General features: G+C 43.7%; 1 protein-coding gene across 3 annotated transcripts in view; it reads left to right on the top strand.

Annotated features, from left to right (window-relative positions):
* KDM4C (lysine demethylase 4C) overlaps nucleotides 1–27,689 on the top strand; it is a 490,147-nt gene that overhangs the window by 259,291 nt on the left and 203,167 nt on the right. For all 3 annotated transcript variants that reach the window (XM_006272325.4, XM_019478152.2, XM_059724744.1), the window contains exons 10-12: nucleotides 10,538–10,731; nucleotides 17,510–17,748; nucleotides 22,305–22,693. In XM_006272325.4, the coding sequence (XP_006272387.1) occupies nucleotides 10,538–10,731; nucleotides 17,510–17,748; nucleotides 22,305–22,693 (822 nt within the window). The remainder of the gene's footprint in view (nucleotides 1–10,537; nucleotides 10,732–17,509; nucleotides 17,749–22,304; nucleotides 22,694–27,689) is intronic.

The following is a 27,689-nucleotide window of genomic DNA, read 5'->3' as shown; positions in this document are numbered from 1 at the left end:
TGCCCAGGACAGCAGCACTTTGAGCAGGTGCAGAGCAAGCCCAGGCTGGCAGCAGGTTTGGGGGGTCAGCCCTGGGCTCTGGGTAGTGACGTCAGGCAGCGGAGGGGCTGGCTGGGGTATGAGAGTGCCGAAAGTGTGGAGCTGTGTGGCTAAGCAGCAGGCAGGGGTTTGGCCCCTACTGCCTGGGCTGACCAGGTGCAATTTCCACCCAGGGTCACCATTTACACGAGCATTTGATCACAGTAAATAACTCCGCTGTAAGATAATACTGTCCTTGACAGTACTATCTTATGGAGGAGTTAGTTAGTTTACCGAGCCCTAATACCGGCACATATGTAGATGGTGATGCTTTACTGCAGAGCTAATTAGTGTAGGCTGCAGTAAACTGCATGTGTACATGCACCCGTTGGGCACATCCAGACAAGTGCGCACATGTGGTATGTGGCACCACATGCTGCACGTGCTGCTAGTTTGTAGCATGGGGTGTTTTTTGACACTGGGAGATCCCAGAATCATAAAAACCTGCACTAGGAAAAAGCAGGTTGGCGCACATGGAAGCAGCATGTGCTGTCTGAAACTGGAGCCTGGTCAGATGGAGCTACACTCCAGCTGCTGGCCAGGCTCCCTGCTGCTTGCCACAGCTGCAGCCCCCAGAGGCCCCCAGGACCACATGTAAGGCTTCTGGGGCCAGCCCAGGTGCTGGCCTCAGCCTCCCCTACCCCACCTGGGGCAACATGCCATGTGCCAAAGTGTGCGTGCAAAGGCATACCCTAGGGACAAGTAGCAGTGGCATGTTGTGCCACTGCTGTTTGTTCCTGGTGAAATGCATGTTGCTGCTTGTGGGAATTTGCCCAGTGTGTCTTATCTTTACATATACTTTATTACTTTCCTGAATTACAGCCTAACAGGAGAAGTATGTATAATGTAGACAAGCAAAAAAATCAAAACAATCAGTCTTTGCCAGTATTCATTTTGTTTCAAGTTATTAAAAAAATGGCATCCAGGTTACAGAAATATCTTTTGACCCAGAATCTTTCAAGTAGTAATTTTCTCTTATTGAAAATATGTCTCACATGTTGTTATACCAATTAATTAAAATGGATGAAACAGTTTTCTTTTAATTCACTGCTATCAAACACCTTCAGCTACTAATAAATGTTGTTTGGATTACTTCCCTTCAAGCTGTGTTTTCTTTATACTAGTAAAACTAATAATAATAATACCAAAGGATAATGAGGGAGTTCTAGTCCCATAATTATTTTGATTGCCATGGTGGTCTTTGCTTGTAATTCTAAGCATCATGCCAATTTTGCTATATATGGGTAAGGAATTCCTTTTTCCCAGAGAAACTTCAGTGTTTACCACACTCAGCATTAACTGCTCTTATATCTATATTCAGTATAAATTTCCAATAATACAATAGCTTATTCACAGAATTACAGGTGACAGCAAATTAATTTCTTTCACTTTTCTGTCAAGACATTTCAATCCTGAGAAACCAGAGCCATGGATTTGCCTCTGAGAATGTTAGGAGGGTACCAGTTGGGAGGTGGTGATGTTTCTTGTCTACTGGAGAAATCTTACAATCCTACTAATTTTGCATAGGCCAAATACTAGGTTTTAAATTTTTTTTTGTCAGTTTATCAGGCAAGTAATTTGTAATTCTTTGATTACATATAAAAACAATTTTGCCTTTCTAAATATACTGAGATTTTTCTAAAATTTCTTTGAGCTTTGAAGATACCTTCTTCAAAATTTAAGTATTTTGGCAGCAAATTAAATGTCATTCTGCTCCTTTCCCAGGAAGTTTCTTCTGGAGAATGTCATTCAGTTTCACCTCAAAAAGAGATGTTCTCTCAGACTTTTCTGTCTTGAAAGCAGGAATCCATAAACTGTCAACTACACATCAGTCAAATGGGAAATAAGAAAACTTTTGAAAACACAACCAACCCCTCATTCCCCCCAATCCTACAGATTATTTTCAAAGCAACATATTTCTTTCTTGGCACATTTTGGGGAAATAAATATCAGTAGAAGTGCAGCATTTGTCTGCATTCATTGTCTAATGCAGGGCTTTCAAAAGTTCCCAGCCCCTAATGCCTAGAAGCTTAAATCTTGAGTATTTCCCATCTACTGATAATACTTCTAATTAGTGTGTTGATAGTGATGAAAATACTGCTAAAATTCTGCTGGTTTGTTATTTAAATAATGATCAGCCTTTACTTCCTTTCAGAAATTTATATATTTAAAATGTTTAACATTCACTGTCTGTAGAATTCATAGATTCATAGATTCATAGATATTAGGGTCGGAAGGGACCTCAATAGATCATCAAGTCCGACCCCCTGTATAAGCAGGAAAGAGTGCTGGGTCTAGATGACCCCAGCTAGATACTCGTCTAACCTCCTCTTGAAGACCCCCAGGGTAGGGGAGAGCACCACCTCCCTTGGGAGCCCGTTCCAGACCTTGGCCACTCGAACTGTGAAGAAGTTCTTCCTTATGTCCAGTCTAAATCTGCTCTCTACTAGCTTGTGGCCATTGTTTCTTGTAACCCCCGGGGGCGCCTTGGTGAATAAATCCTCACCAATTCCCTTCTGTGCCCCCGTGATGAACTTATAGGCAGCTACAAGGTCGCCTCTCAACCTTCTCTTGCGGAGGCTGAAAAGGTCCAGTTTCTCTAGTCTCTCCTCATAGGGCTTGGTCTGCAGGCCCTTGACCATACGAGTTGCCCTTCGCTGTACCCTCTCCAGGTTATCCGCATCCTTCTTGAAGTGTAGCGCCCAGAATTGCACGCAGTACTCCAACTGCGGTCTGACCAACGCCCTATAGAGGGGAAGTATCACCTCCCTGGACCTATTTGTCATGCATCTGCTGATGCACGATAAAGTGCCATTGGCTTTTCTGATGGCTTCGTCACACTGCCGGCTCATGTTCAACTTGGAGTCCACTAGGACTCCAAGATCCCTTTCCACCTCTGTGCCACCCAGCAGGTCATTCCCTAGGCTGTAGGTGTGCTGGACATTTTTCCTCCCTAGGTGCAGCACTTTGCATTTCTCCTTGTTGAACTGCATCCTGTTGTTTTCTGCCCACTTGTCCAGCCTATCCAGGTCTGCCTGCAGCTGTTCCCTGCCCTCCAGCGTGTCCACTTCTCCCCATAGCTTTGTGTCATCTGCAAACTTGGACAGAGTACATTTCACTCCCACGTCCAAGTCGCTGATGAAGACATTAAAGAGTATCGTTCCAAGGACCGAACCCTGCGGGACCCCACTGCCCACACCCTTCCAGGTCGAGACTGACCCATCTACCACGACTCTTTGGGTGCGACCCTCTAGCCAATTCGCCACCCACCGGACTGTGCAGTCATCCACATCACAGCCTCTTAACTTGTTCACCAGTATGGGGTGGGATACCGTATCGAAGACCTTCCTGAAGTCCAAGTATACGACATCCACCCCTCCTCCTGTGTCCAGGCGTTTCGTAACCTGGTCATAGAAAGAGACTAGGTTGGTCAGGCACGATCTGCCCGCCACAAACCCATGCTGGTTTCCCCTCAGCATAATTTGTCCTGCCCGGCTCTCACAAATGTGAGCCTTGATAATTTTTTCAAATACTTTACCAAGGATGGAGGTGAGACTGACCGGCCTATAGTTGCCCGGGTCCTCCTTCCTCCCCTTTTTGAAAATGGGGACCACGTTAGCCCTTTTCCAGTCCTCTGGAACTTGGCCCGTGCGCCACGAGCATTCGAATATTCCCGCCAGTGGCTCTGCAATGACGTCGGCCAGTGCCTTCAGCACCCTCAGATGGAGCCCATCCGGGCCTGCCGACTTAAAGGCATCCAGTTCTTCCAAGTGACTCTGCACCACCTCAGGATCTACACATGGAAGTCTGGCGCCTTGCTGCTGCCTCTACAACCCCAGTGAGAGACTTGTCGTGCCCCTCGCTTAGGAACACTGAGGCAAAGAACTCGTTGAGGAGTTCAGCCTTGTCCCCCCTGTCTGTCACCAATTGTTTCTGCCCATTTAGCAGCGGTCCTATTCCTCCCTGGGCCTTCCTTTTACTCCCTATATATCTAAAAAACAATTTCTTGTTGTCCTTTACTTGGGTTGCCATCCTCAGCTCCATGGTAGCTTTGGCCCGCCTAACTGCCTCCCTACAAGCACGAGGAGAGGAGGTATATTCATCTTTAGTGATCTCACCCTGTTTCCACTTTTTATGTGCTCCCCTTTTGGCCCTTAGGCTGCCCTGGATTTCTCTGGTCAGCCATGGAAGCCTCCTGGCCCCTTTCCCTCTTTTGCCTCGCTCGGGGATCGTCTTGCTTTGTGCCCAAAGGATCGTTTCCTTAAGGCACAGCCACCCTTCTTGGGCACCCATCCCATCAAAACTCCTACTCTGCAGTGCTTCCTTGACTAATCGCCTGAGTGCAATGAGATCAGCTTTCCTAAAGTCTAGCACTTTTACCCTACTAGTTACCTTACCCACTCGCCGTCTTATGTTGAATTCTATTATAAGGTGATCACTGTCTCCCAGATAGCTACCGATCTGGAGGTCCCCTATCATGTCATCTCCTGTTGCCAATACCAGATCCAGTATGGCATTCCCCCTAGTGGGACCATGCATCTCCTGTGTCAGGTGGAGGTCCTGTACACAAGTTAGAAACCTGCGTGAGCGATGGGACCTTGCTGTCTGCGTCTCCCAGCAGATGTCCGGGTAGTTTAGGTCCCCCATGACTACTGCCTCTTTAGCTTTTATGGTCTCCGAGAGTTGCCTCAGGAGCCCCACATCTATTTCTTCCCCTTGGTGTGGGGGTCTGTAACAGACCCCTACCACCAAATCCCTTTCTCCTTGCCCCCCATGTAGCCTAACCCACAATCCTTCTACTTCCTCAACCTCGGATTCTGTCTTGATGAGGGTTGATGTGTTTTGCTCACTGACATAAAGTGCAACCCCCCCCCCCCTTTCTTCCCCGACCTGTCCTTTCTATACAATCTATAGCTCTCAATATGTACCGCCCAGTCATGGGATGAATCCCACCAGGTCGCTGTTAGCCCCACTAAGTCATAGGTGTTTAGTGCAAGCAGGAGCGCTAGTTCATCCTGCTTGTTCCCCATGCTCCTAGCATTAGTATATAGGCACTTGAGCCCTGCGACTGGTGCCTTTGCTGCCCCCCTGCTCCCAGTCCCATGGGGCCCATTGTTTCTTACCTTCTTGTTCCTTACCTGTTCTGTTGTGCTGGCCTCCCCATGGCTTTCAGGTTCCCAATGTTCTCCTTCTTCAGGCTGGGCTGTCCTTGTGGGTACCACATGGCTTGGTGGTCCACAGCTTCCCCTGCCCTCGTACTCCCCTCCCCCCGATGAACCTAGTTTAAAGCCCGCCAGAGAAGATCCGCCAACCTAGAAGAAAACGCACGCTTACCTTTGGGGGACAGGTGAAGCCCATCCCAGCTGAGCATGTCCCTGGTCGTGATGTGCGGGTCATTGTCCAGGAAGCCGAAGCCTGCCTCGAGACACCACTGCCGAAGCCGCCAGTTGGTCTCTCTGATGCAGTTCTCCTGCCGTCTTCCTCGTCTGGTCACTGGTAGGATGGAAGAGAAAACCACCTGTGCACCGAACTCCTTCAGCACGCCGCCCAGAGCACAGTAGTCCGCCATCAAGTGATCGGGGGTTCTCCTGGCCGCATCATTAGTACCCACATGGACTAGGACCATGGGGTAATAATCGGTGGGCTTGATCCTGGCCTGGATTACCTCCGTCACATCCCGAATCTTTGCTCCAGGGAGGCAGCATACCTCTCGTGCCAAGGGGTCCTGGCGACAGATGGGTCCTTCTGTACCTCTCAGGATGGAGTCTCCTATGACGAGCACTCGTCGCCTCCTCCTCTGGGTCATCGTGGATCTCTTGATGTGTTTGGAGTGTGAAGAACGTGGTGTTTCTTCTTGCCCAAGGGTGTCCTCCTCCCCTTCCATCTCCTGCAGGGTCGCCAGGGCCTCGTACCTGTTCACCAGTCGGACTGGAGAAGCTGGTACCGGTTCGCTGCGTGCCGCTCCGGTCCTGGCTGTGACCGTCTGCCACTCTGCTGTGGAGGGTATTCCCCGGGGTGCTTCTTCCTTGGGTGCCTGGGCCTGCAGGGAAAGGAAATAACTGTCAATTTCATCCTCCGCCTCCCTGATCCCCCTCAGCCTGCTAACCTCCTCCCGGAGCTCCCTCACCTGCGCCTCCAGAGCCCTAAGACGGGCACCTGCTGGACAGGTGTGGGGGCCCCCAATCTCTGCTCCCCCCGGCCCTGCTGGGGATACCCCACAGGCCAGGAGGTAGGGGGACACCGGCTCCCCCATGGGCTCGGTCTGGGTGGAGGCCTCAGACCTGCCCCTGGTAGCCTTGTCCCCCTGGGCAGAGGCCCTAGCAGTACTCCTCGTAGACACCATTCTGCAAGCTGCTGTTTGTAGACCTGCGCTGTGTCTACGCCCTACCCCTACAGGAGTCCCACTCCTGGCCCTCCTGGCCCGCCCTCAGTACTATTATAATACTTGATTGCTTTCTGTAAATAGTATTACAACCCCAGCATAAAATATTCAAGGATTACTGGAAGAAGGACATTTCTGTGCATCATGTAGACATAATTTATTACAAATCTTCTTTTAGAATATTGTCATTCCATCATTGGCTGCTTTTCTCTTGATAGACTTACTTCTTCAATAAATCAATGCTAGCTTAATATTGGCTGTTTTCCAAAATGCTGGAAGACTTGATGTCTAACAGCGAAGACACTAATCCTCTTAAACTGTTCCTTAAGCAACCATTTGTCATCTCCATGTAGTAGCTTTACTTGAATTCAAAGGGATTTAAATGTAAACGAGGGAAAAACTTAGTGTCACTTGTTCTCATGTAATGAATTTAGTTCTTAATGATGAAGGGTATTCCAGTGGACAGTCTATGTACCTATATAGTATCTAGAAGCACCTTCCATGCTTTTCTGCAACTACTTGGTGTTATCGATTGGTGACTGTCTGAGAAGTTTGAATACAAAGTTCAAAGCTTTGTACAAGAATACATTTTGTTACAGTGCTTCTACATAGAGGAAATAATCAATTGTTTTTTCTACGCAGCAAATACCATCTGGGTGTCACCTTAGCAGTGCTGAAATGGTCATAATTTTTGGACTGTTTTTTCTTCTACTCTGATTTTTCTCCTTCGTCTGTTGGTTTTACCAAAAAGGCACAATTTTGAACAGTATATTGGCACAAGCATTTGGGTGCTTTGCAGAAGTGCCCAATAAAATGAAGTGGGGAATTTACTCAAAAGGCAAACTTCAAAAATGTATTTTTAATTGATATGATTTTGTAGTTTTAAGAAATTAAAATTGAAAAATACCCATTAAAAATGTGAAACCTTTCAAAATAGTCTCCATTAAATCCTTTTTTTAATATGAACTGCTCCTTCCCTCCAGTATGTAAGGTATAGTTGTAATTTTCTACTGTTGCACTGGTGATCTTGCTTCTTTGGAAGCCATCATACAGAAGTAGGTGCATGTGGGAAATAAGTAGAGTCTTAGCAGAATACTGTGCGAGGGCAAGGACACCCAATCCGAGCTCTGCCCCTGGCTTGCTGGGAAAAGTTTATGCATACCCGAGTTTCACTTTCTGTAAAATGGGACTAATGATAAAGACCTTTGTCAAATGATTTGCTTTACTGATAGCACTGATGAAAAGTGCTACGTAAGAGCTGCTATTACTATATTTATTCAAATCCAAGAAAATAGTTTTTTTCACCAGTCAGCATAGGGGTGGGGGAGCTTGGGCTTAGATCTGCGTAACTGCCTGGTGGAGTGGCAGCTCAGCCCTGCCTTTGGTCCTAGGCTCAGAGCAGAAGTCATAGCTGAGCCTTCACCTGCCCCAGACTGAAATGGCTCGTTTATAGGGGGTGGGAGCATGTAGGCAGGTGTGCATGAGGGAGACTGTGGAGTGGGGGTGTGGAGACCTATAGCCTCCCCCATCCCCACCCCTTGCTCTTTGTGTCTGCTCACCATCCACTGTCCCCCCGTATCTTCTTCTCTGGTTGTGGTGCCACCAGCCCCAGCCTGGCTCAGTTGAGAGCTGCCACCACTTCTCCCAGCCTGGGCTGAGGCTGCACTGGTGCTGACTGTGCCAGGGGAGAAGAGCTGCAGCAGATGGTAAAAGGTGGTGGAGTGGGCAGGGAGTGCAGAGCAGGTGTTGGCAGGGGGAGTCGGGCTGAAGTGGGGAGCAGGGAGTGGGGGAGGCAGGCGGTAGGGGGGCAAGGGTTGGGGGAGGCAAGGAATGAGGGGCACACACAGGTAGGGGAGAATGTGTCAGGGGACAGGCACAGGCATGGGGGTGTGTGGCAGGGGGCAGCACTGCCATGGGAGACAAAGGGCAGGGGAGCAAGGGGTTAGTGTCTGACCCCTTGCTTGCTGATACTGCTTTCCCTGCCACAGTGTGTGTGTGGGGGGGAGGGGAGGGTGTCTTAAATTCAAACTTGTCTTGGATTTGGGTATAAAGATGGTATTTCATAATAGTAGAATAATGCAGTGTTAGTAGCAACCAGTCCCATAACATTCTCTTCTCCTCCTTTTGGAGCATCACAAAGTGGGCTGCTGTGATTCTAATCCACCCTGTTTTGTGATTCAAAGTGCATTAGCATTTCCATTGGAAAATGTAGCCGAGCATAATGTAAATTCAGAAATCTTTCCTGGAGTTGTTTGCTTGACATAAAAATTAGTATGATGTGTATCACACTAAAAGACTTCAAAAGACCCAAGGAATTGCATTATCTTCTGTAGAGAGAAAATAACATCCCTGAGTCATAACCTCAAGTAATGAAAGAATGCACATTCTCTATGCTTTGTTCTGAGATCTGGTCAGTGAGAGATTTTCTCTTTCTTCCCCTATCCCCCCCACCCCTTGGATTAGACTTGGGTTGACTCTACCCAAAACTAAATGTAATGGCAAAGTCTTTTCCTTTGCAGGAGGTGAATTCCTATAAACTAGTCATTAAGGTTTTTTTTTTCCACATATTTGTGCCAGTTTGCCATAAGGGCTTAAATGTTTGATTTCTGTGCAGTTCTGGCTGCTGCTTGAAGTTGTTTCCTATTCAGTGTTTTTTGTATGTGTACGTCTAAGGCATTGAAAGAAAACTGGATATTTTAATACATTTCTAATCTCTCTTTTCTATTATACAGCTTATTATTTTCAAGGAAATGAAGGATTGGATAGAAGTGGTAGGTGGATAGAGGAGAGTGCAGACAAGAATATGCACGCAGAACATTAATACTGTGCCAATTTAGCTGTCAGTCACAAGCAAATTTCATTCCATCTATGATTAGGCCTCTAGCTCAGTTAAAAAGTCATGATAAAGTTAATCACAGAGGACTAGTAAGTCAGGCTGCGCATTGCTAATTATTTTAGCAATTGTTGTTCACCCAAAGTGTTACATTTGCTTTATGGCCTGGTTTCCCAGATCAATGAAATTGTTTTATTGGATATAACATTAAGGCATTTTACTGCTTTTCAATTTTGGAGAATCAATTTTTTTTAGCCAATAAACTTGCTCTTAGTATGAATGGTTTATGTACTGCGGGCATATTGATTCACTTATTACAATCTCCCAATATAAAGATTTTTGGAGCTTCAGGTATAGTAAATTTACTTTGAAGATCATATTTTAGCATCTCAATTATTTCCAGCAAAAAAAGAATCCTCTTGCTTGCTATTTATTTATTTCAATTTGTTTAAAATATTCCCATCCAAATCCTTCTAGACTTGTGCAAGCTTTATCAGCATAAGCAATTGGTATCAATGACCGAACTAAGTTAAAGTCCTTGGTTCAGGAATTACTAGGTGAAATACCATGGCCTGTATTATGTAGGAGATCAAGCTAGATGATCTTCACAGTCTCTTATAATGTAAAAAATATAAAAACTTCTTTCAATTCTCCTTAAAAAATATTATCATGCTGCCCTCTTACTCCTCATTCCCCATTTTGAAAAAGCTTGAGAACAAAGATTGATCTAGCAGCAAGACTAAATCCCACGTGGTGCTTCTCTGTTTTCCATAATGATCTTATACTTGTGTTGAAAAGGCATGGCAATAGACTGGAACCATGTAATATCCCATATAAAAACCCCTTTGGGCACAAGAGCCAGTTACTCAATGCTGTCCTCCGAGGCAAAGTAATGGAGCTACTCAGGGATGATCCAGTCTATGCGTGCGAGGTTCAACAACTCCTGCTTAATAATATCAGAAGTAGATGGTAGATTTAAAAGATGCTTGCCTTTTGCCCATAAACAATAGGAGTCCATCTGTTAGTGAAACTAGTGTGATTTCTGTATTATGTGTGAGTTATTCCTTGACAAAAATCTATTTTTAGATTCATGTGGATTTGAGGTACAACTTCTGTGTAATCGAACTTCTAGTGGACTTGGAATTGTTTTCAACTCCAGGGTTCCATCAGTTGGGCTTTTTCCTAACAAACTACAGCATTATCAGCTTTTGAATTGTAATATAAATTTCTGTTTTCTCCCCCAGTGCACCTGCAGGAAAGATATGGTAACAATATCCATGGATATCTTTGTGAGGAAATTTCAACCGGACAGATATCAGCTGTGGAAACAAGGAAAGGATTTATACACCATTGATCATACAAAGCCCACTCCTGAAACAACATCTGAGGTAAAGGCCTGGTTGCAGAGAAAAAGGAAAACAAAGAACCCTCCCAAATGGTAATCAGAATTCTTTATCCTCCATTTAATTAAACTTAAATACGTTGTGTATTTCTCCACCTTTTTCTATGCTGCTTTCTCTGTCATTCCACTTAAGCTGTCCATTTATTCTAGTCACAGTTAATTTGTATCCTCTTATAACTTAACTATGAGCTTGGGGGCAAACAAGTTTTTAATTCATAGTGATTGTATTAAGTGAAAAATGCATTCATTTTACAGCATGTAACAAAAATGCATAATTGAAGTTGATGCACATGAAAAGCTGAGCATTTCTTCAAATGCAATATTTAGGTTCTGTTCACTAACATTTTCAATATATTGGTGGTTTTGTCCAACATTGCCAACCAGGACATCTTGAAGACAGTAGTTGTCTAAGTGCTATCTGTAGATTGACAAGTGGCATTCATATGGGGCTACTGGAGAGTCCCAGAAGCTGCTTACGTCCTCTTATAATAAACTTAGTCTTCATAAGCTTGTAGGTTGGATGTTCTAGAGAGAAAGATACTTACTTTCATAAATCCATCTGTGGGGTCCCCCTAGAGCCCCGAGTTTCTCCCTGTGGTGCTACCACATGTGCCATGGAACAGATGAGGTTGCCCTGGGATAACTCCTTAACCCAGCAAGCTTCAGCTCCACTGCTCTTATGCAACACCCTGCGGTTGCAGTGAGGGATTCTCAGCCAACCCAGGCAGCGACACCATTTGGGTTGTGGAATAAATTATACCCGCCACCCCCCTCCCCCCCCTGTTTCCATGGAAAGGGTAGCCTGAAGTATCACTCTTCCAGAAATCCGTCTTTCCAGAGGTAAGCAGTAAGGAGATAGAACAACAAAAGGATTTATTATATAGGATAAAAGAATTATACTAGTAAAACAGAGCGCAGGTTTGAAGACAGAAAAGCAAAACAAGTAAAGCTTTCTTACCTGGCTACAGTTTAGCCCCTCCTGAGAGACCTGGCAGCATTCTTCGAGACAAGCCTTCCTGCTGATTCTTCTGGTCCTGGCAGTTGGGATCATTGATTCCTCTAAAGCCCAAGGTTCAAAGACACCGATTGTATCCTAGCTAGACCCTAAAATCCCTTCAAGGGAGCCCCCATATTAGCATTATTCTAATACTGATGAGTCAGCAGAATCCTTCAGAAATTTCTGGCCTCTCTGGTTACCTAGCATACCTCTGGCCTGATGGACCACAGATGATTTTGCTTCAGAGGAGTTGATTTCCTCATTACAGACAGGTAGTGCTTTGGGACCCAACTCCTGTCTGTGTGTGTGGGAAAGAGAATAATTGATTGTAAATGTGCATTCCTCAGTCCCCTGGATGAACCATTTCCAAAATTATGAATGCATACATAGGCAGTATAACATAACCTATGCAGCGATAACAATAACATAAATGGATACAGCATAATATGAGCTTTCTAACGAGATCACACATACTGTATCAGAAAAATAAATCAGGGGAAAACATTCATGACATTCTGCAAACCCCCAAAACATAAGAGGGTCCATGACATGGACCTGGCAGACTTTTAAAGTGCTGCTGCTTATAAAAGTAATGTTTGCTACATGTTAGCAACAGATTGTAATTGGGTATAATCGTTAGTGCAGACTCTACTAGCAGAATTGGAAAGGCAATTTTTTCAGATTATCATTAAAATATCAAAATTTGACTTTTTAAATGCTTCTGCAGTGTCATCCAGTCTTATGATACAAATTGTATAGTTCAGGAAAATGTTTTCTCTGCATAAAATGCTTCTATTTTGTTCATAATTAACATGATTCCTCTTGATTTTTGGATTCATTATTAATTTGATATATGATTGAAAAAATGTTGGCATGCTGGTCACAGGAGGACACAACTGGATAATATTTAGACCTTGTGTCTTTCTCCATCCTCAAATCATTTTATGAACATTAAATAGTGAAGGATGATGCTCCGTTTTGATTATCTGTTGGCAAGTGCATCTTGAACTGTGAATAGCCTCCTTTTCAAGTGAAATACTTCTCTTAAAAAGTGACATGTTAGGGAACTGAATCAAAATCGTATCCTTGAGACAAACATAACAGAGAAAATTGTGTCATATATCCAGTAGGGACATACCAGTTTGTTACATAGACACAATACTTAAGTATACAGAGTTATGCCACACTTACCAAGCAAGCATCTAAACACCCCCAGTCAATTAGTCCCCAGACAAATCACCTTGCAGTAGATCCCAGTGTTTGGGCATGGAGCAAGACTGCAACAATGAAGTCCAGTCTTCACTACATTTTCTGGAGTTCAACCTTGTAGGCATTCTATTGGTTGGATCTCCTCTGTTGAATCTAAGCTGCTCCTTTAGACCATTTTAGCCTGCTCCTTGTGCTAATCCCAGGTTCAGGTAAATTAAGGCCTACTTCATTCCACAAGTGGGTGCTCTTGCCTTAGCTGCTGCATGTCTCCACTTTCCAGTCCAACTTTAACCCCACTGCTGTACTACTCAATCAGTGAGGGATTGGATTTTCTCTCCATTTTATATTCAGTCAGGACTTTGGGGCCAGTTTCCTTACCTGTCTACCCCTTAATCTGTCAACATTCATAAGGTTAAGATTGGCCTTTCCTCATGGTTGCAGTTTGCATAGGAGTTGGAGCTCTTCACAAGTTTCCACATATGGCTCCACCCAAAAGCCTCATCCTTCAACTAGAGGATTGTTCTGTATGTGTGAGAAGTTCATTTTCTTTGCCAGGCTCACCCTTGGCCTCTTTTGAGTCTTTTAGAACAGATGCCACTTAATGTGAACTGTCCAGGGGCCAGTGCTGGCGGGGCCCAGAGCGGGGTGGCAGGAGCGTGGGGTGTGGGCTGGCAGGGGTCTATGGAGCCAGGCTGCACTGCACCAGCAGGGAGGGAGGGGAGCTGGCTCGATTTCATAGAGCGCCAGCCAGCTGGGACCCTGTGCTCCTGCTGTCTACTCTGGGCCTTGCCGGTGCTGGCCCCAGGGCACTGGCATGGGTCCTGTGCTCCCGCCCAGCTGCCGCGTACTCACTCACTCCCAGCCCCACCACACAGGCAGGGATGACCGCAAGCTCCCACTGCACAGCCCCAACCCTGCCTAGGGAATATTGCAAGCTCCCCCAGCAAACACTGCTCGGTGGGGGGGAGGGTGCTTTCATCCGCCCCAGCAGCAGTTTGTGCCCCGCTGTCACTCAGCCTCATGGCCGAGCCTGGAGCCAGCACAGGAGCAAGGCTGTCAGCGGCAGTGAGGAACAAACTGCAGTTGAGCACAGGGGAAAAGCAGCCCCTCCCACTGCTGGCACTCCCTGCGGCATGTACTTGGAGCCCATGCAGGGCTGTGTGTGCCTGCTCTCCATTGCCACTGCTGCCCCATGGGTGGCAGGGATGTGGCAGAGAGGCAGGACGGCCCTGCATGGGTTCTGGGCAGCTGCTGCAGGGAGTGCTGGTGGCAGGAGGGGGAGTGGCTGCTTTCCCCCTGCACCGAACAGCAGCTTGTTCCCTGTCGCCACTGCTTGCCTGCACGGGCAAGTCCGGGGCATGTGGGGTCAGGGCTGCTCGCAGTCTGGGGCTGCCCAAGCTGGGCAGGACCCTCCACCCCTATCCGCAGCTGGGAGCAGGGGGGTATGGGCAGGGAAATGCCCGGGGCGGAGGACGGGGAGGCAGCTCTGCTGCTTGCTCTTAGGAAAGGCAACAGAGCCCCTTCTTCTCAATTAGCCTCAACTGGATCCCCCTAAGCCACTGCCTGTGCAGCCCACTCCCTTGCAGGGTCTCCCGGTGCCCCAATCCCATCCATTCTCACAACTTCACCCTCTCATAAAAATTTAATTTAAACATGTAGATTAAATTTAAATCTGTAAATTATACAGTTTTTAGGTCTGCAGTATAAAAAGGTTGGGCACCCTGCCATAGACCTCTGCCAGGCCACACCCCTTGCTCCTGCCACCCCACTCAGGGCCCCACAGGCCCCGCGCTCCTGCATACGCACTCACTTCCACACACCCGCCTCCCCTGCCACCAGTTTCCCCACTTTCTACCCACCCACTGGCTGCTCTGCAGCCCTTGGCTCCCATACCCACAATAACATACCTACCCACACCCCCCCATACTCACTGACACCCATGCACACCCCATACAGTATACAAGTAAGACTGCATTTTGACCTTTTATGCAATCATTTCTACATATACAGCACAAACGCACAAATCGGATCAAAAATACATTTTTTAAATCAAATTAAAATGTAGTATTATGGATGTTTGATTTTTAGTATATAATTTGTTTGGTTTTTTCCCTCTAAGATGACAAATACTCTTCGCCAAAGGAGTACATCCAAGGGCAAGGGGAGGGACTTCTGGTGGCAAAGGTCAGCGGTTAAGGGGGTGGGTTCCGGTCCCAAGATGGCGACTAGGGGGCGGGACACCTGTCAAAGGGCAGGACTACTCATGTGGCCCTCAACAGCTTGTCAAAACTTGATAAGTGGCCCTCCGCCTGAAATAATTGCCTGCCCCTGGCTTAGACTTTTTGCTTCCCTTCTTCTTAGGTCTCATATTTTTATCTTATAAAGATACCCTGTTATTGTGTGGATCACTTCACTTCAGTACAATATTTAAAAATAAAACCAAATCCAATCTCCACCTGCATTTATCACTTCAGAACTACATTTTTATGCAAACATAGAAATCAAAATATATTAATTTTTGTTTTTTCAGAAACCATTCTTGCATCACTGTAGGTGCTAGTCACTACTGCAAGTTTGCACATGGGCCAGCTGTGGTGTACTTGTCAATACCACCCTTACTTGAGTAATCAGTTTTAATAAAAAATAGAGATGATATAGATATTATAATAATTATATTACAAATTCTGTTACATGAGCATGTGCTGAATTTGCTAAGTTAGCCAAAGTGGTGAACACATTCCATTACTAATTACTAGAATTGATACTAGTAGAAGTAGATTTATATCCTTAGAATGGAAAAAAAAAAGTTCATTTGGTGGCAACTTTGGTATAAGGTGTTGATGGAAAATGTGATAATTTTGATTCTGGGAGTAATATGACTTTCCAATAGAGTTGATTAAGAGAAGTATCAGCTACTGGAATCTTTGTGCATGTTTGCAGGTCAAATTCATACTCATTCATATGATATTCTGCCACACTGTAGATTATAATGTCTTGGCAATTGCGTAGGAAGTAGTAGGTTCAGGAATTATATCACAATGATAGCTAGCTGGCATTTCCAGTACTAGAATATTATTTTTAGGATTGCGACCCCACAGAGAAGGAATTCCAAGGAATATGGATTGGTGGAGGGTAATATATAGCTCCTTAAAAGGTTGGAAAAAAGGGTTATCAAATTATCCCTGTTGTTTATGACTTTTTAAACACAAAATGCATGGCCCTTTGTTGTAAACTGTATTTGCTATAGGGGGAACTTTTCATTTTATGAATCCCTAGTTTGGAAATGTATTAAACCAAACTTCTGATGAAGCTAAATATTAAACTAGCATACAGTAGTACTGTACTATACAACACAATTGAACTTGGGAGCCAGTTTGGGGATCTTACCTTTCTATTTTGGGTATGCAGATTTTGACCCATTAAGACTTTGGCGACATTGCCAGCAACCTTGCTCCAACTTTGCTCTTTTGTGCAAAAGCTGAGCTGAAAGCTGTACTTTATCTTGACAGATTAACTATATTGCCATATTTTCTCACATACATTGCAAACCTTTTCCCTTAAAATTTGACCCCCCAAAATTGGGTTGTATGTATGAAGTGGAGAAGCTGGTTTTTCTGCCAGAGATAGGAGCACCCTGCTTTGATTCTTGCTGCACAGTTAAGTAGCTATGACCTTACCATTCAGGCAGCTAAAGCAATCAGTTGACTTAACAGCAGATTGTTCTTCACTCCATAGGTGTTCATGATCATTTCCCCTTTTTAAAGATTTTGAAGTTCCAGTAATCAAACTAATCTTTCTTAGGGCAATTTTGCTCCTTGTCTCTCTCCTCCTGTTTCAGTGTCTTGGAGACTCTCTAGCTCATTTCAAAATCATAGATCTGCCAGTGTAGCCAGTCTTTTAGCAGCAGCCAGGGTTTTAGCTTTTAGTTAAGCAGGAAAGGGAGGGTGAGTCAGCAAAAGATTAAGCTCTATCCCTACTCCATTTATCCATAACTTTGGAAAAATATTTTTTTCTTCATTCTGCCTTTCAAAAACAGTGCATTTTACATTCCAGAGTGTGAGAAAATACGGCACTAACCATTGGAGCTAAATGTGGGGACAACTTTTTTTGTCAGAATATTTTCCTTTTTCAGGTGCTAATGTTAAAATTGTTACAGATAATTTTCTTTATAAAAGGTATATATGGTTATGCAAGGTCAGTTGGGCAAAAGGTCTAGTTTACTTTAAAAATTAGCCCAATTTTGGGGCACCTGAGCAAGTTTTATCATGATTATTTTGATGATTGAGGTTGGTCTCTCTCAGATTCTGAAGAATACTCTACCAAATAACTAATTTCAAACCTTGGTTAAGAAAGAGTTACCTGAAGTGGTTCTAGTTTTTATAGTTTAATAACTTGTTCTAAAGAAGCATGATAAAAGATTAGAAGGTTAAATTCAATCAATTGTTAATCTATCACTTAATAAATTGTAAACACTATCTCAGCACAAAAAGATGAAAAATTGTCAGTTTTTTACCACTTTAAGCAGGTGAAAAGGACATTTATATTGGTAGACATTTTATCTTATTCAAGACAGACATTCTACACTGACAGCAATATCTCTTATAACAGCTTCCAGCATACCAGATCTCGATCTAAAAAGCTTAAAACTCCAGAGGATGAGAGTGTATCAGCTATGGTTGTTGGTGCAGAAATCATACCCACTGAAGTAGCTACAGATGGCTTCAAGGTCAATGAAAAGCCAGCAGAAAAAGTCAGGCCGGAAAACACAGAAGTGCCTTCTGGGGAAGAGGAAAACATTAGTAGAATGCAGCTGGATCAACATTTATTGGATAATATTGAGGTCTCAGGTGAGATAAGGACTGATTATATTTCACTTGTAAGTTGTAGGCTGTTGATATTGGGTTGCCTTAAATCTATGGATGATAAAAACAAACATTGTATTGCTCCAAGTGGCATAACTAAACATGCCTATTCAGCAAGTTATGCAGGAAAGTCATGTAAGCTGCAGCATTGTATCAGATAGGTAGATGATTAGAATGAGAGATTATTTCAGTTTCAGATACTGATTCAAAAGTAAGACTTTCAGAATTATTTTTATAAAAACTATTTTTCTAAAAGAAGGACAAACACCCCTAAATATTTTTAATGAATTCTTTTCATAAATTGGCACATTTGGGTATTTAGGTAATAAGGAAGTATTCCTCTAGGAGCTTAAAATCCCAGAAGAGAGAGTAGAGAGCAGCACAGTTTGCAGGCAGGAGGTAAACTAGAACCTGATAAGTTTGCTATCTGAAAGGGCTACACTAGTGTCCTGGGCCACAGTCAAAAGGTCCTCTTGCTGCCTGGAAAATGGCCAAAGGCTTTTTTTGCTAGTTTGTTTGATGTAAGGACTGAGTTTTATATATTAAGCACTGGCTGAATTTCTTCTAGGGAAGCAGAGCCAGCCTAGGGTTACCAGTTCCCACACATGCACACACTGCACAAACTCTGTGTCCCTTACTTGGGAGTTTGCCAGGTCCCGTGTGCAGAGCATGTGCCCCTGGTAGCCAGTCACCTTGCCTGCTGTTCCCAGCCCCAAGCAGTCCCAATCTGCTAGTGCCCAGGAAAACAGAGGACGAGCAAAAACCTGGACATTTGCTCCCATTTTAAAAACTCACCCAGACGCAAGGACAGGGGGCCAAAAAGAGGACATGTCCGGGAAAACCCAGATGTATGGTAACCCTAAGCCAGCCTGCAAAACCACAGGCTCACTAACCTGCTTACGGTGTCATAAATGGCAACATCACACATTCTCAAAATGTATGGTGCTGTAAAGTGACAAACCAGCCACAAAGATATTCCATGAAAAATGTAGACTGTTTGTATGGCATCATAAATGGAACATGAGACATGCTCCAACACCTCAATGCTGATCATCAGCTGATGGTTAACATAAGGACCTGGGCAGCCCTGGTTCTGTAAACTGTCCAGAGCTGTCCCAGTCATGATGCCAACAATCACTGATTATTGGCCCCAACCCTGACCTCAGACTTCCCCAGTTTTGAGAGTACCTCTAACCTGAACCCTGTGGATTGGGATCTGAGGAATTTTATGCCGTATCCCAAACACTGTGCACCCTGTCATGCACACTCGGCATAGGACGATGGCAATGTTAGGGATGGGATAGAATTCCTCAGATCTCAATTGTGCCATTATTTTAATGTCTGCCAAGGGCTTTACTGGTTAAATTTAACAATCTTTGGCTATACCTAGTCACTCTTGGTATATTGCAGTAACCAGCACAAGGTGAATGTCCAAATATTGGACATTGGAGAGACTACTGATGCTTATAAGTAAGCATGTATTTTCATGGATTGAAGATTTACTGTGCTCAGCCTAATCCTCATTTTTAATTGTGCTGAGCACCGGGAATTTAGAGGGTTCATAGTACTGAAAAGCCACTCCTTGGCTAGGTGCCACACTATCAACATTCAGTGGGGGTACAAGGTTTTTAACAGGATCAGTCTATTTGTCTTTGGGCAAATTAAAGATGGGTATTTGGGCCTTTGCGCAAGGAGCTCATTGGCATACACAGCAGGAAGTTCAGTAATATGTTGCCTGTATGATTCTGGGGCTACATATTAGTAAATTCTACAGATCTTCATCATAATAAGAGATCTTTCAGAAACGAAATGTTTGAAAGCAGTTTCAGATTGCCAGAAAAAAGAAAGAAATCTCTTCCTTCATCTCTCAGATGCAGAATTCTTCTTTTCCAAATTACCCAGACACGATTCCCAAGATACGGAAATCTTAATCAGGGTTTGAATTACTCTTTGACTCTGTGGGGAGGAAATGGGATCTTAGTTTGTGGGGGTTGATTTTTTGGGGGGGATTTTCTAAAAATTCTAAAGGTTTTCTAAGATACCGTATTTTACAGTGTATAGGTTGACTCCTGGCTTTCTGATTTGAAGGGTAAGGATTTTCATAGGCATGGTGTATAAGTTGCGGCTGGGCTTGGTGCTTGGCTGGCACAGCCCCGTCCCCTGTGAGTGGAGCTTCCAGTGCCACTTGCAGGAGATGACGCTGTACCAGCTAAGCATTGAGCCCATCTCCGTCCCTATCACCATGTGAGTGGTGTGTCCCCAGCCAAGCGCTGAGCCCATCCCCATCCCCTGTGCTACTCACAGGAGCTGGGGATGGGGCTGGGCTCAGCGCTCAGCTGGTGCAGCCCAATCTCCTGCAAGTCATGCTGCCAGTGCTGCTCACAGGGGATGAGGCTGTGCCAGCCGAGCCCGTCTCTGTCCCCATCCCCTGCGAGCAGTGCCAGGCTCATAGGGGATGGGGCTGCACCAGCTGAGTGCCAAGCCTGGCCCTGTCTGCTTTGAGCGGCACTGCTGAACGCCAAGTCAGGAGTGGGGCTTGCAGGAGGTGGGGCTGGGTTCAGTGCTTGGCTGGTGTAGCCTCATCTCCTGCAAGCGGCACAAGGGCTCAGCGTTCAGCTGGTGTGACCCCATCCCCTGTGAGTGGCGCTGGTATGTCCCAGGCAGCAACTTTCACAGGGGATGGGGCCACGCCAGCTGAGCACCAAGCCCGTCCCTGCCCCTTGTGAGCAGTGCTGGGCTTGTCGCTTGCTGCCTGGGCTAGTGCCGAGCCCACGCTGCTCACGGGATGGGGATCGGCTTGGTGCTCGGCTGGTGCAGCCCCATCCCCTGCGAACAATTCTGCCTGGGCAGGGGATGGGGCTGCACCAGCCGGGCACTGAGCTCAGCACCCCTTTTAGGGGATGGTTGTATAACATAAGTTAAGGTTGAATTTTAAGAGTTAAAAATTGGACTTCAGATGTCAACTTGTACACTGTGAAATATGGTGCTTTTTATATAACATTCTGTAGATTACACATAAATTATTTTGAGCAGGTGTGGCAGAAAGATTTTTATTACTGTCCCTTTAGGATAAGCTCTGCAACCCATCTTGGGCTTCATCCCATGGAAATGACACCAACCAAACTATTTTAATATTCTTTGTGTAGTGCGCATGAAATTAACTTTCAGCAACACTGAAGTCCAAAATTACTCACTCCAATTGTTCAATTTTTTTATGTCAGTGGTGCTGTTTTCCTAATATTCTTAATAGTTCTTGCATATATTTATTTAAATATCCTAATTTTAAGTTATTATTTCTTGTTTATTTGCAGATTCTTGAACAGGCAGAATAGGTATAAGTTCAGTGCAATATGCCAGCCATGTATAAATGGGTATTTTACCAAATAGTCAAAGTTTCTGTAAACTGTCAGAATAATTGTACTATGTGAATATTGATAACTTCAAGTGATACAAAAATACTATGTCTAGCTGTTCAAATGGAATATGCCAATAAAAAGAAAAACAAGATTAAAAACAAAAATGTTTATGCTGGACATAGAGGAGTAGCTGATAGACTTTGCACCATGGGTAGCAGACTTGTTCCTAATATGGTTTGTGCCTTTGTGTACTAGAATGGAGGCAGTGGATCTTGAGCCTCTGGCTGTGCAGAGCAGAGTGGAAGCAGGACTCTTTTGCAAGAGGAGATGTCACTTCCAACAGCTAGGTTAACCCTCCTCTGACTCTGCATTCACTGCAGATCATATGGTAATAGAAGATCCAAAGCTCTTAATTTGGCAGTGGCTGAAGGGCCAGAGAAGGGCTAACCTGGCTCTTGGAGGTGACATTTAACAGCTCCCTTCACAGTAGCAGTGTCTTCCAGGGGAGGACAGGGGGCTGGTGAGGGGATTCCTGGCCTTGGTTGACTCTGCACAACCAGACTCAAGCCCCCCTGACTTCACTATGGTGTTCCCTTTTACTGAACAGCTTGGGCTCGTGCCCTGGTTGCCTCGCCTTAGTTACACTACTGCAAAAGTCTGTCACTTAAATAAGGGGTGCTAACCTGTAGCCTGCATGCCACTAGTGCCATGCAGTAAAGGGAGGTGCTGTGGAGTGGAGCGGAGAAGGGGCAGGGTGCTGCTGGGAGAAGTGGTGTCATTGTCAAGAGCCAGGTTAATCCTTCCCTGGCCTTGAGTCACCACTAAATTCATGGTTTTGGATCCTTGTTCACCGTATACAACTATAGCAGCTGCATGGCCAGGGAAGTGTTAACTTGGCTCTTGGTAGTGGCTTGAGGCCCCCTTGCCTCCATTCTGTTGCCTCTGTCAGGTACATCTTTGGAGAGGGGGAGGGATAGGAGTGGCACTCGGGGATGTGGGGGCCGGGGGAGCGTCTTAATTTGATAACAGAATGCAATAGGGGATGGCTATAATGCTATAACGGAAGGCAGGCAGTGTTTTGAAACTGAAATTCAATTCAGACAGCTGTGAGAATGATGTATACTAATAAAACAATGCTAATATAATGTGAAATGTATTAATAAAACTTATGTTTTTTAATTCTAGGGAACATCAGTTCAAACTCTGTTATAGGACATATTCCTGAAGTGCAGAAAATAAAAACAGAACCTGAGGACCAGGCAGATTCTAGTGTTGCTTCCTTTACTCCAGAGGATTCTGCTACGCTCTCTGTACCCACAGCTATCAGTTGTATAAAAGGCAATGACTCTTTAAAATCTCAGAATCAGTCTGTGCAGCCTATACCATGCCAAAAGTCAGAAGAATATGCTTCCTCTGAAGCAGACAGCCTGGAGAAAGAGGAAACTAGTAGTATATCCACAGAGGACTACATCAGTGACCTAGACAGCAGTGAAAGCAGTGAAAGTAGCTTGGAACCTGGAGAAATACTTGGTGTAAAAAGGAACAATGATGGAAATAGTTCAGAAACACCCAGCGTACGTGAAACACATTGCATCTCTTTTTTAATGTATTCTCAGTCACATGAAATGGGCATTAGCTTCTTTCTAATATGACCGGATATACTAAAGTGCTTAAGCATATGCTTAACTGAAGTCTGTGTAAAGTCCTATTGATTTCATTGGGACTAGAGCACCTGCTTAAAATTAAGTACATACATATATGTTCTCCTGAATAGGAATGCTTTTCTGAAATAGCACCCCAAAGCTCCTTTTTCTCTCTCTTGTTTTGAATGTGGGTAATCTGATATAGGTGACATTGAATTGTTCGTTGGTAGCTATGCTATATACTCCCATTTGCACCAGCTGCCTGAGTGGAGAATACTCAGCCTGTAATAATACTTGGAAACTTGGTTAGCAGTGTTGCAACAAAATCAAAATGAAGAAAACTCATTCCATAAGTGCATATGCAACTACATAATTTATTATAAGAGATTGGAGATTGAGAAAAGAAAGTTTAATGTACTAAAATAAGTATGGAAAAGTTTAGTCATATATCATGATCTTATACCCCACAAATATGTGAGGAATGTTGCCACACAATTGAAATAGGACATTATCAGGTATGCCACAATCAAGCTCTTCTTTCTGCTACTCTTGGGTGCCTATACACGAGTAGGAAGGTTGCACCAATGCTCTGGAATTCCAGCATGTAGGAGCAAACTCAATCAAGTCTGGAGTGTGACAATTACCACTCCCTAGGAGCCTCTTGCATCTCGTGTATCAGCATCCTCATGCTTCAGAATTGTGGCGGGAGTGCGTTATCTAAAGCTCATTAGATGAGCTTTAGATAAGTGCCTCTGCCGCCATTTTGAAGTGTTGGGATGCTGATATGCGAGACACACCAGGCACTTTAATTAGAGTGGCTCTGAGAGCTGCTCTAATTAAAGCCCCTCCCCCCCCCCCTTTGGAGCATGTGTATAAATGCCCTTTGATGTGTTTGATATCCCAAAATGGGATAATCCTGTGGTTAGAAAAGCTATGTCAGTTGTATGCTGTATTACGTAAGATATTCAGGGAGATGCCACAAACTGCAGCATCTTCCTGCCATGTGTTAATTGCTGGCAGATGACTAAAGTTACTTCATATCACGCCTGAAAAATGTATATACAGCAGTTGCAACCTTGCCCATCTCCTTACAGAAGCTTTGTTGTCATACTCTAGAGGGTGTCACCAACCTAATGGAAATAGCTATAATATTGTCTGGAAACATTTGTGGCTTTCCAGGCTTTGGCAATATATTTTTCGACTTGTGTAATGATAGAAGGCTTTGAAGCCTTACATTTAGTATCTGCATATTCATAAATTAAAATAGAAGTTGATTTCTTGGGCGGTTTAGGGCCTAAGATGTGAATCTTAATGGCCCTGTATGCCTGTAATGTGTGCCATTCTTTCTCCTTTTGGTGCAATTGATTGAAGTGAAGGAAGGTAGAAATACTGTCTGGAGGAAGGATTTTGGCTTTTTTTTCCTTCAAAGCTGCTTTCTCATAGAAGAGAGAGACTGTTTTACTGTTTTCAGATGTTTTCAATACTGCTTAATTCCCATTCCCTCAAAAGTTCCCCCTTGAGAATTTTGAAGTAGCCATCACCTTGTCTTGTAAATCCACTCTCTTCATCTTTAATTAATATGCACTTGTGGTATTTAAAGTCCTCAATCTATTAGAAAACCTCAGAGCAACACAGGATGCAACAAAGAACGAAGCAGTAGAACAAACAACTTTGCTAGTTTGAAAGATTCTTTTTTTTTTACGTTGGCTGGCATGGAATACATTTTATGTATTTGTTAATAAAAAGATGGTGTTTGAGAAGCATATAGTTAGGGAAATAATTCTAAACATTGCAAAGTCAGCATCAACTTTTTCCTGAGAGAATACTGAATCTTCCTATCAACTACTCTGAAGTCTTCCACTGATGAATTTAGTGACTCCTTAAAGACTTCAGCAATAACTAGGCCCACTTTTGAAAATGTAATATATTTAGATTACTCTTCTATAAGGAGTAAAATCTTTGCATGTTCCTGTTAAAGCACCTGCAGTCATTAGGAAACTCCCATTCTGAATTACCTTATCTCTGCATTACCTTATCTGAATCTTCTTTCCCAGTAGGATGTACCATCTTTCGTCTTGAGAGAGAATCTAATTTTGTCATTTTGCTAGCCTTGCAAGCAGGATTTTGCTCAAGTTTGTCCAGTTGTTGAGCCAAGATCTTGTGTATTCAGAATTTTCCATAACATTTAGTAGGGAGAAGGGTTTGTCATGAGCTTCCTTCTCAAATTCTGCTCCAGCAAGCTTATTTTCCTTCAGCCAAGAGGTGAATGAAGAATGGGAACATTTCATTTCATCTTCATTAGATTTACTTTAGTTAAATTATGTCTTTTTACTCTTGTTGCACAGAAAAAAAGAGGAGGAGATATATTGCTTTTTGTAGTATATACTTCTGAGTTTTGGGGCTGATTTGAGAGCTCGCTCTACTGTTTAAGGGATATAAACTAATAGGAAGTGAACAAAGTATTTTGTTTTCCTTGAATCTTTGACAAAAGTTCTGACGAAAACTATATACTTCTCAAGTCTGTCCATGGAAAAATAGCTAAATTGATTCCATGCCAGCCAAAGTTAACACATACACTTCATCCACATTGTGCTAAATACTGCTTAGCTCTCAGATGAATAACTTTTTGATCCTTTAAAGTATGTTCTAAGACTTGATAAAGATTGCCTGTTTGCTTTTGTTGTTACTTTGAATATAGAGGGAAGGGGTTTGGGTTAGAGAAGGGTTGATAAATGGTCATCTGGAGATACGTGACCAGGAGATTGTATTTGGACTTAGGACTACAAGAACTGTCCCAAGCCCCAGACAGTGGGAGGAATGTTGTTTTAGGGAGAAGGGGGATCCTTGATTTAAGGATCCCTGAGCAAGATGATGATCAAAAGCCATCAGCTGACATTTAGTAAGAGGCTAGGGCATCCACTTAAAATTACAGCAGAATAGACTGGATCCTATGAAGGAGTAGCTATCCAAGGGTATAGGCAGAGGTGTAGGTGACACATGTTGAACTGGTCCACATACTCTCCCTCCAATGAAAGATCTGATGTGGTCTCATGATTTCTCTAAAAATGAGAATGAAGAATAGCTATGGGGCATCATGGTTGAATCAGATGAAGATACGGCTCTTTTTTTTTTTTTGGTCTTAATTACATGAGCTGATGAGGTTTTCTTTTGCTCTCTGTCAGATTGCAGCCATTTTACTGGAAAATATGCTTGGCTTCTCCTTCACTATCTCCAGGGTTAGCATGAATCCCCTCTTACAAAATTAATATTATTTTTAATTTTATAAACAGTGAATTTAGTAAAATCTCTTCTTTATGTACAAGATACATCATTTCTGTTTTCTTGTGCTGTGATAAGGAGGAGCGTCGTGGAGAAGAAGGGTTGTAGATTGTAGCCGTGTTGGTCTAAGGACATAGGCAGACAAGGTTCTTTGGGTCAATCTGATATCTTTTATTAGACCAACTTAAATAGTTGGGGAAAAAATTTTAAACAAGCTTTTGGGTTTAAAAACCTTTGTCAGCCTGAGGAAGTTTCTGCAGTTGGTGTGTGCTCTTCCTGGATGGAATGAAAAGTAAAGAAGCCAGAGGCTGGGCTGGTATGCATACAAGATGGGCAGTCAGTGAAGATGTAAATTGAGGAGTCAGGAGTCAGTGACTCCTCAATTTACATCTTCACTGACTGCCTGTCTTGTATGGGCATACCAGCCCAGCCGCTGGCTTCTTTACTTTTCATTCCATCCAGGAAGAGCACACACCAACTGCAGAAACTTCCTCAGGCTGACAAAGGTTTTTTAAACCCGAAAGTTTGCTTAACATTTTTTTTCCAACTATTTAATTTGTCCTAATAAAAGATATCAGATTCACCCAAAGAACCTTCTCTGCCTTGGAGAAGCAGAGCACTTGTTAGGGCTCGGTGAAAAGAGGAGGCACGTGTGGTTATTTGGGCGATCGGAGAAAGTGCACCTGCCTCATACCCTGGCAGATAAGAGGGAACAACCCACTGTTGGATTGCCAAATTAAAGGGAATATATTTAAAAGGTAGAAACAAAAAGGCACTTCTCTTCTTACAAACATTATTTTTTACAGATATGTGAGATTTAATGGTCCTGACACCAGTTCTCCCTTTGTAATAATGCAGAACTCTGTAAATGTCTCTTCAGGGTTATAATTGCATATTACAAGCTATATTTAATTTATTAGTTTGGGTAACTGAGCCATTCCTAGGTGGGTTTTCAAGTATTTTCCAGTACAGTTGCATGCTCTTTAAATCTGGCTGTTGCACAGAAGGATATTACTCAGTTACCATTTAAAAAATCCAGTTTTCTTTACTTTTTTATTTAGCTATGTCCATTTTTTGTTGTGGACTGTGTGCTTAATGTAGCAAAAAGTATGTAGCTTTTTGATGTAGTACTTGATATTTTACAATATGGTTTCATAATTCAAGAGACTTGGGTACTTCTTTTTGTGTCCTTCAAATACCTCTATATTTTCCAAAATTGGGGGCATGCAATGGTCACATCTGTAGCCCTAGCTAGATCCTTGATGTTACAGAGCTCTTCCAATGATATACAGACATTTAGACGTTCTGGACTTGGTTTACCTACATTCATATACGTCTGTGTCACTAGGCTAGCCTGTTTTTTCATGTTATCTTTTCTCCTGATGTTTGGAGATGTTTCAGTTGTCGCCAGGTTGGTCAGTTTAAGATGAGATGTTTGTACAGTTTGTAAAGATGACATACTAGAGATGTTCCCTGAACTTCCTTCCCTGGTTTTAGGAGTATTACAGCATAAGATTGCAATTGTATTTTAGAGACTTTGTATGTGGGTGAACATGCATAGAACCCAGTACTCATAACCAGGCTTATCTATTGGTCCCAAGTGTTTCCCAAAAGTCACCAGGATACACCTGGTCGGTTGTACTCTGTG

Source organism: Alligator mississippiensis, chromosome 3 (assembly GCF_030867095.1).
Source record: "Alligator mississippiensis isolate rAllMis1 chromosome 3, rAllMis1, whole genome shotgun sequence".
NCBI lineage: Eukaryota > Metazoa > Chordata > Crocodylia > Alligatoridae > Alligator > Alligator mississippiensis.
The sequence above is the reverse complement of the archived record's forward strand: the minus strand, read 5'-3'. Positions and strand labels throughout refer to the sequence as shown.